Source organism: Condylura cristata, unplaced genomic scaffold, assembly GCF_000260355.1.
Source record: "Condylura cristata isolate star-nosed mole 26May11 unplaced genomic scaffold, ConCri1.0 scaffold00008, whole genome shotgun sequence".
NCBI classification, from domain to species: domain Eukaryota; kingdom Metazoa; phylum Chordata; class Mammalia; order Eulipotyphla; family Talpidae; genus Condylura; species Condylura cristata.
In genome coordinates this window covers 58,100,863-58,109,937 of record NW_004567109.1, presented here as the reverse complement: position 1 = coordinate 58,109,937, position 9,075 = coordinate 58,100,863, and the positions used below count along the sequence as shown (strand labels likewise).

Genomic DNA, 9,075 nt, shown 5'->3' with positions numbered 1-9,075 from the left:
CCTGCATGTTGAGTGTGTCAACAAGAGCAGGAAGGCGTTGAGTGTGTCGACAAGAGCAGGAAGGCGCGAGCTGAGACCACAGACCAAAGAGAATAAAACACAAAGGGGCCGCCCTCCCTGAGTCCTGCCCCCTCGTCACCACTCACCTCATGGTTTTTTAAATAATTTGTCAATTGTTTTTAATTGTTGAGGCAGTAATACTTGGTTCATGAAACTGCAATATACAGAGAGGTGAAATAAATAGCTTATATATATATAATATATATAATATAGCTGGTTTTAAAATATTCCCTTATCATTGGTGTACTAGGTCACATGAGTCACGGAAGGTCCATAGCAGCATCCTCAGAACTGTGAGCAATGCAGGGTCATCGAGAGTGGACAAGGCCGTCTGTCGTCGGAAGTCGAGGCGCATGCCTTCCCTGCGCGGTGTCTCGGGACAGCTTGCAGTGGACAATAAATAAATGACTGCAAACCAGACAGCGATTTTTGTTGGACTTTGGGGCAAGGATGGGGATAGGGGAAGAGAGAGAGTTTGTGGGGGGAGTGAGGGGGTGTCACTACTTTCTCTTTGTTTTTCTCTTTTTTTTTTCCTTTTGCCTTTTTTTTTTTTTAACTTTCTGAACCTTTGGGAAAAAGGACTTTGGTTTCTCAGAGTGTCGTTTTCCTCATTCAAGTCCTCCTCTGGGGACGAGTTTAGAGTTGTCTGTTCCTAGAGAGACAAGCACCTGTGTGTTGACAACAGTCCCTTTGCGTGAGTCTTTCGTCATAGGGGTTACAAGTCAACCAAAAAATCCTTATTGCCTCCCCTCCCCCAAGAGTTTTAGTTCAGTTTTTGTCTTCTTTTAAACACAATGTACAAAAATAGAGCTTCTTCCTTATTTTTCATGTAAAAATATTCCTCTGATGCAGTTCTCTGTGAGTGTGAGTGTGGGCCAGGTGGCCTGGAGGCCACGCAGGGCCGCAGCCTAGCCTGGGTGTGTGGGGCGGATCCGCCGAGACCTCTTGGTCACTGTGGTGTACTTGAAGGGCTTCTGCAACTCTGCCTGCCCCTTGGGGTACCGCTTCATGAAGTGCACATCCTGCTGGTTCTCCCGGGTCTTGGGGCCCTTCCGTGGCCGCCCCTTCTTGGTGAAGCCCACATACCAGCCAGAGTACTTGGCCGACATTAAGGCTGTGTAGTTGTTCTCCAGGACCTTCTCAATGAACACACACTCCTTGCTGGTCCCATCGGGCTGCAGGGAGAAACAGGAGAAGGAGGTGAGAAGGAGACAAGCAGGTGCAAGAGCAGAGCTCTGTGGAGAGGGCAGGGCAGTTGGTCAAGGTGGAAGCAGCACCTGACCTAGGCTTTGACCTCAGCAGTTTCACTTCCTGGATCTGAGAAATACTCTTGTGCTGTTGACCCCTGTATACTTTCCCACCTCACAATACATAACAGACTCCAACAATCATTCAGGAATCCGTCCCTCCATAAAGAGGGACATCTAGACCTAGAGACCCAGAACTGGCCCATAAAACATTATTTCCTGTGATTGCTACAGGACTAGAAATATGGCCAGAACCGTTCAATCAGAGTGCTTCTTGAGACGCTTGTAAAAGCAACCCCCAAAACATAGGCCAAGTTAAACTTGAAAAATATGTAAGGCTGAAGGAAAGGCAGCCATTTTACCACTATGGGAGGAAATCCTGTCTGACACCAAAGTCAGCACAGGGGAAACAAACCCAAGTGTAAGAGAATGACAGAAACCAAGTCCTGGTCCTTCAGGGACTGGACCAAGCAGCATCTGAAGCTCACTACCTCACTGTTATAAGGGCCACTACTACCCATTCCCCTTAATCCAGTTGAGACTGTATTCTATCACCTTGACAGAATGGAATCTCCACCCATGTGCACAAAATCGGACATGAACCACCCAACTCAGCAACTCAATCACCCCTTAATTCCACTGTTGTATAGTTAAATATAAATGACACTTAATGCAGGATGTGATGCCTTTTAATGTTTGCTATGAAGAGGGGTTGTGAAAGAAAAGATTTCACACAGCCAAACTCAGAAGACTGTGCCCTTGATTCTGAGATGTTAGGTTCCCAAGCAGATATGTGAGCTCCCTGGGAGTCTATGCCAAGCTAGAAGGCCTTGATTCAGAACAGAATCGATTCTCATATTTCCTTGTGTAACCTCAGGCTAGGTGGTTCCACTCTCTAAACCTCCAATTCCTTGTCTACAATGTGAGGACAATGACCCTCATGTCACAGAGATGTGAGGAATGATGCTTATTAATGAGCCTGGCACACAGTAGGAACCTGCTACATTACACCTGAAGCGCAGGTGGTTGAGGCAAGGCCAGCCTCCCTCCTAGGACCTGATCTGGACCAGCGATGGTTGATTTGACCTTGACCCTTCTCCCTGAGACAGTCGAATCACTCCATGTGGAAGAGTGGGAAACACAAAAAGCTGGAAGGCCTGAATTAGCAGCACTCGAATTTCCAAAAAACATCTCCAAATTTAGGCCGGGCCCACTCCTCGTTACGGTCGGATGCCCGGCCAAGTTGGAAGCCCAGCGGTCTGGCTGCACAGAGAGGCTGAGGTGTGAGTTCCAGCCTTTTGTTTGAAGTGGAAAACGGGTTAGGGCTTCCAGGAACATTCACCTTTGAGCAGAGGGCAAGCTTGGGCGCTGCAGACAAAGTGCTGAACTCTGCAGAAAGGGACAGGCAGGGTAAGAAAACACTGTCTGGAGGACGGCCTTTCTTTCGAGGAGGGCGTAGAATAGACAGGGATAGGACCTGGAGGACATACTTGGAACCCAGAGATGGTATGGGTGAGGTAAACAATGTGGGACTCTTCTCAATGAGGGAAGTCAGGGTTTGGGTTCAAGGGGGCATAGAAGCGAACGGTCTTGAGGACTCCCATAGATAATTCTGGAGTTGCCTGAGTCTAGGCCCCTTGGGTAGTCTTACTGGAACAGTCAGAGCAAACTGAACAAAGGCTACATCATGCTGTTTCCCTACAGGAGAACACATGCCCGTCTGCCTGGAAAACTATTTTCATCCTTCCAGGCTGGCTCAATAAGCACCTCTCCGAGGGAGCCTCCCTGACTGCCATTTATCTCCCAGGTTTCCTCCTCCTCTTTCTTCAAGACTCCATTCAAGCGTCAAGTTTGACTGGACTAACAAACTCCATCTTCTGAACCCCTCGGCATCCATTATTCCTCCCACACAGCCCCAGCACAGCAATCCCATATCTGCCTCCGTCAACACTGGTCCAAGAACTCATGAGGCCAGGACTGCTTTTCAGTTGCTCTCATGACTCCACACAGGTCTTAACCAAAGACGCGGGTGCCCAAAGCATTTGTGGTTGAATGGAAAAGAGTTCTGCTGGGAGGTGGGGGGGGGGTCGGTTGGACACATGAAAGGGTTGTCCTCTAAAAGAAAATGGGACTCTGCCTCCCAGATCTCTTACTATTCCAAAGATAGTCACAAGTGATAAAAGGCTCCTCCTGGAGAGGAGCGGGAAGCTGAGGAAGACAGCAAGCACTGTGTGGAGCTCTCTGTCTGCTTATTCTTCCTACTTATCCATTCAGGGATTGCCAACTACTGACCAGACATTTCCACATCCGATATTTCATTTAATCCTCTTAAGTCCTTGAGAGAGACACTATCTGGTGGAAGAAAACTGAGATTAAAGAGGCAAAAAGGTTTACCAAGGTTGTGGAGGTTTAAGTGGCCAAGTCAGGATTTAGCCTGGACTTGCCCCTGCAGCTTACTTGCCCTCAGTTCCAGACAGATCCATGAGGACAGAGGATGTGGCAGTGTGGTCACCGTCCATGAGCATACCACCCCTCCCCGGGGCCCTCAGAGCTGCCACTGGCACTTAGAGAGGGTTTAGAAATGCAAAGGGTTTGGACAATGCCTGGCATATGTGCTCAGACACGTCTGGGTTTATTTACAAGGGTTGAAGAGCTGGCCTGGGGGCTGAAATTTCCAACATCACAGAACTCAAGGCCCCTTGGCAGAAGCTATGAGGTCTGTGATGGTTACAAGTTCCCTACCACAAACCAGACAAGTAGCTAAGCACTTGGACTTGACCCTCACCTCTGTTCCTGATGACCACTGCAACTCTGCTTAAGACCTGCAGAGATTTCAAAATACACCTGTGCTGCGCCTCCCTCTCCCCCAAAAACGCTGACTCAATTCATTCAGACAGGGCAAAGCATGGGTATTTAGAGAGTAAGGGAATATGCCATCCCAGAAGCTTGGTGATTTAGTAGAATTTGATCATCTCTCCTCCACTACCACCTCCAACCTCCTTCTTTCCAAACTGGAGTCCTATTCCTGCTATTTGTGCGGAAGACTGAATCAAGATGCTATCATTTTGCCCCTCCACCCAATCTTACTCAAAACTAGAACCACCCCGATTGTCTGTTTGTTTGTTTTCGAAAGTCAAAATAATTTCTTCTTTTTGTTCAAGGCATTTTGAGTAGGGTGTCAGACACTAACAACCGAAGCAGTCTTTGCAGCAAAGATGTGCTGACAGGAGGGGACCCCAGCCCTGAAAGCATCTGAGGCCCAATACTGCCCCATGAAAGACATATGAATGATCTGAGCTGAATCTCCAGACATGGGGAGAAACTGTCCACACCTACTTACTGGGTGAAAGAAAGTATTACTTGCTGGGACAGATGAATGTGGGGCCAGGGAGGTGGCGAGGGAGGGCTAGCTCGGGGCAGTCTGGGTATATGGTGGGCACAGTGCATTTAAGGGAGCAGCTACTGCCAGGTTCTGAAGCCTCTAGATCTTGGGGATTCAATGCCTAAGCCCAGCTGGCACCACGGATGTGCACGGTTGGCATCCAGGGTCAGGACAGCCCAAAAAAGTTGCCCTATTGAACCACTCCCGAGAGGCAGACCCTTAGTGAGGCCAAGGGCTTCCACCAGTGAATGAGTGACTCTGGAACTGGCATCTTGAGGGAAACAGAAACTAAATTTTAACAAGTGGCTATTAATTGTGCCAGCATTATCATTTCATTATACAGATGAGGACATTGAGACAGCGAGGCCAGGAACTTTGAATCTGTGGAGAATTCTGATTGTGGGTTAAGTCACTCTTGCAGTGAATCAACAAAAAGCAGATCTCTGTTTCTTTGATGCCCCTGCAGGTCCCTGATGCAAAGATAGCCAGATCCAGAGTGAGGTCTCAAAGAGCTCCCAGTCTGGGGGGGATGGCCTAAGGCATGAAGACAGATACTGACAGACCAGCAACCCCAGACTGTGTGAGGGGCTGTGGGGTCTGGAGTCAAGGAAGCCAGAGGCTGTTGCAGGTGATGAAGAAAAGGAAGACCCAGCAGAAGGAGCAGCACATACAAAGTCTAAAGGCCCCATCAAGGGGGTGGTGTTCATCAGGGGCATGTGTCTAGGCCAGGAGAGTGTGAAGTCAGGTGACACGGGAGCATGAAGACAGGTGACACAGAAGCGTGAAAGCAAGTGACATGGTAGCATAAATGCAGGTGACACAGGAACGTGAAGGCAGGTGACCCGAGAACATAAAAACAGATGACACGGCGTGTGAAGGCAGGCGACGGGAATGTTAAGGCAGGTGACACGGGAGCATAAAAGCAGGTGATACAGGAGCGTGAAGGCAGGTGACACGGGAGCATGAGGGCAAGTGGCACGGGAGTGTGAGGGCAGGTGACACGGGAACATGAAGGCAGGTCACACAGAAGCATAAAAGCAGGTGGCACAGGAGCATGAGGGCAGGTGACACGGGAGCATAAAAGCAGGTGACATGGGAGCGTGAAGGCAGGTGGCATGGGAGCGTGAGGACAGGTGACACGGGAGCATGAAGGCAGGTGACATGGGAGTGTGAGGGCAGGTGACACGGGGACATGAAGGCAGGTCACACAGCAGCATAAAAGCAGGTGACACGGGAGCGTGAGGGCAGGTGGCACGGGAGCGTGAGGGCAGGTGACACAGGATTGTGAGGGCAGGTGACACGGGAACATGAAGGCAGGTCACACGGGAGCATAAAAGCAGGTGGCACAGGAGCATGAGGGCAGGTGACACGGGAGCATAAAAGCAGGTGACATGGGAGCCTGAAGGCAGGTGGCATGGGAGCATGAGGACAGGTGACACGGGAGCATGAAGGCAGGTGACATGGGAGTGTGAGGGCAGGTGACACGGGGACATGAAGGCAGGTCACACAGGAGCATAAAAGCAGGTGACACGGGAGCGTGAAGGCAGGCAGCACGGGAGCATGCGGGCAGGTGACCGGGCCAGGAGGCCAGGGAGGCTGCCTGCAAGGAATAAGTCGTTCTCTGGTAGGTGGTGAGGTCTCATGGGTGGGTTTTGAACTAGGTTGGGGGAGCCAGCCGGGAAGATCTGAGGCCTTTTGTGCTTTATAAAGCTGAAGGTGGGCAGCCAGGGAAGGACCAGAAGCCAGACCAGATAATGGCAGGAGTTGTGGAAGGAGATGACCACACCAGAGTCCAGGGGTCTAACCCAGGGCTCAGGGCATGACTGGGCAGGGAGGGGTGATAGAACAGCGGGGCTGGACCCAGGGCTGATGTAGGAGCCACAGAGAATGGGCTTGTTGGCTCCGTAGAAGCCAGCTAGACACTCGCCCGCGGAGCAAAATTGGGACAGGTGTATTTGGGAGGAAGGGGGCATCCTTACCGTTCCCCCCAAGACCCCCTAGACATCAGTCAGAAAGGAGATAAAGGCGGGGAGTCGCCGCGGGGCCTCCCTGGGCTGAGCCGAACCTTGCGAGCCTTGCGCCAGCTGAACAGTCCCCAATATTAATGACGGGAGAGAGGGCTAGGGGGCAGGAAATCGGAGCCGGCTCCTGTGGAAGCGGTGACTCAGCGGCCAGCCGGCGGGCAGGCGGAGGGCAGCCGGCGGCGGGAGCGGCCCGAGGGGACCGGGATGCTCTTTTGACCCCAGATCGGCCCTCCTGGGGTCAAGATGCCGGGAACCGCGCAGACGGGGAGGGAGGGGCGCCCCGGCACCGGGCACCGCAGACTGCTGCGCGCCCCTCCTTCAACAGGAAAAATAAGGAGCCAGCGCAGCCGACAGCTCCAAGCAGGTTGGGCCTGGGAGGCGGCCCAGGCGGGCAGGAGAACAAAGCGCTTGACGCGGGGCTGGGCCGCACCCGCCACAGGAAACGCACCGCCAGGCCAGAGTACCGGCACCGGCCCGCCCCCTGCCCCAGACCCCCTCGCCGGCTGCCTCAGCACCGCGGAAAGTGAATCACTAATTAAAACCAGTCCTCGGCATCCCAGAGCCGCGCTCAGCCGATTACTATTATTTTGCTGGTGGAGAAGCTTCATTTGGTGTGGGCAGTGCGGCTGGAATCTTTCCCTTCCCAAATGGGCTCTGAATTCCGCCTAGCTGTAGCGTAGGATCTGGGACAAGTGCCCCTGGTGACGTGGTCCAGCCTCAGTTTTCTCATCTGTGAAATGGGAAGGCCACTACCAACCTCATGGCGAGGCCCGTGGGTATTTTGGCTCACCGCCTGGCAGAAGCAGGTGCTCCGTTAACAGGCTATCCTGATGACTGTTATTACCAAATGGTTCTTGAGTTACTGGACCATGACTCAGAACCCTGGCATGGTATTGGGGAAGGGGAATAAGAGGGGATTTAAGGAATCAAAAAGATGACCTGCCTCCCTGCCGTCTAACAAAAAGAGTCACCAAACCAGCCACGCCTTGCCCCCAAGCAGAAGCCCAGCACTTTGGAATCAGGTGTGGCATCTGCCCTCCATGCCACCTGTTCCAGTAGTAACCCCCCATTATGTTAGTTGGATATGGATGTGAGCAGGGTCCCTCCCTACAGAGAAAAGGAAATACAGAGTATGACTCCACCATAGAGGAGCCGCCAGTCAAATCTTCCATTTGAACACTCAGAGGAAGCTACATGGCAACTTAACAAGCAAGCACCCCCCCTCGAAAAAAGGGGGGCACTCCACCAGCATTGGTGGAGATCAGAGCCCCTGGCATGTGGGCCCACCCCATCTGCACCCCCACCCTTGCCCTAATTTGTTACACGCAGCTCTCTTGCCTGTTCCAAAGTAATAAAATCTTCTTGAAATGCTAGAACCGTGAGGCCCAGCGCTGACGAGGCGCCGGGTTCCAGAGGCACTGCTGCTCAGCACTGTAAACCCCTAGTGATTGTTGAAACCGTGCTGCAGCCCAGCCCCTGGCCTGCCGGATCCCTATTTCCTACATGAGGATCACACAAGCTGGGAGCCCAGATCCCTTCATGTGCTCCCATTACTGAGCAAGCCAGAGCTACACATTCACCAGGAAATACCAGGGCCCTGCATGCTCCCCAGAGTCAGTCTGCACCCTTCCAGCTACCCAAAATGACCAAGGGAGCCCACCCAAGGCCCCCAGTGCAATTCCAGACCATCACTCACCTTGCCCACAAGCTTGCCTTTCCGGTTCATACACAGGTAGAATTCCGTTTCCTTGCCCTTGATCCGGACTTGACTACCGAAAGTGTCTGTCTCCACTAGGAGCTGGGCTTCGAAAGACAGAATAAGACACATTATTTTACCAAGGGCAATGGCATGGGCTAAAGGCTCAGTGACATGATCTCTGACCCTGCTCCCGTCATCCCTCACACTCCCCCACATCCATCATGGGGGAGCCCCCAGCTCTGTCAGGGAGATAGAAGTTGTCTTCACCTGTTCCCCACCCCCAGTCTCTTTTAGCTGCATTTGGAACCCCAGTAGCTGAAGACCAGCTACTCCCCACAACCGCCCACCCTCCACAGCACTCAACTTCACACCCAAACCAGAAAAGCTTCCCATATAAATACCCCAGAGAAGCAGCAGGCTCTGGAAGTCGCTCATGCTCACCATACTCACAGGCATGCAGGCATGTACATACCCTGCCTTGGGGGCGCAAGCTACTTTCTCCAAAATTTTGATCAGCGATCCCTTCCTCCAGGGAAATATCTGGAACTCTGCTAGTGTCCCCTCCCTCAGCCCCTTTGCTCTGGCCACTTAAAGCATGGAAGGGTTTGGGGAGGGAGGCTACTTCAGAATAGTCTACTTTCCTCAGTCCAGGCCAATAAGGCC

General features: G+C 52.2%; 1 protein-coding gene across 1 annotated transcript in view; it reads right to left on the bottom strand.

The window, feature by feature from the left end:
* Positions 1-616: 616 nt before the first annotated feature.
* FGF18 (fibroblast growth factor 18) overlaps positions 617-9,075 on the bottom strand; it is a 31,835-nt gene continuing 23,376 nt past the window's right edge. The window contains exons 4-5 of the mRNA XM_004679213.1: positions 8,410-8,516; positions 617-1,235 (exon numbers count right to left, since the gene is read on the bottom strand). Coding sequence (XP_004679270.1) covers positions 969-1,235; positions 8,410-8,516 — 374 coding nt within the window. The 3' untranslated portion in view covers positions 617-968. The remainder of the gene's footprint in view (positions 1,236-8,409; positions 8,517-9,075) is intronic.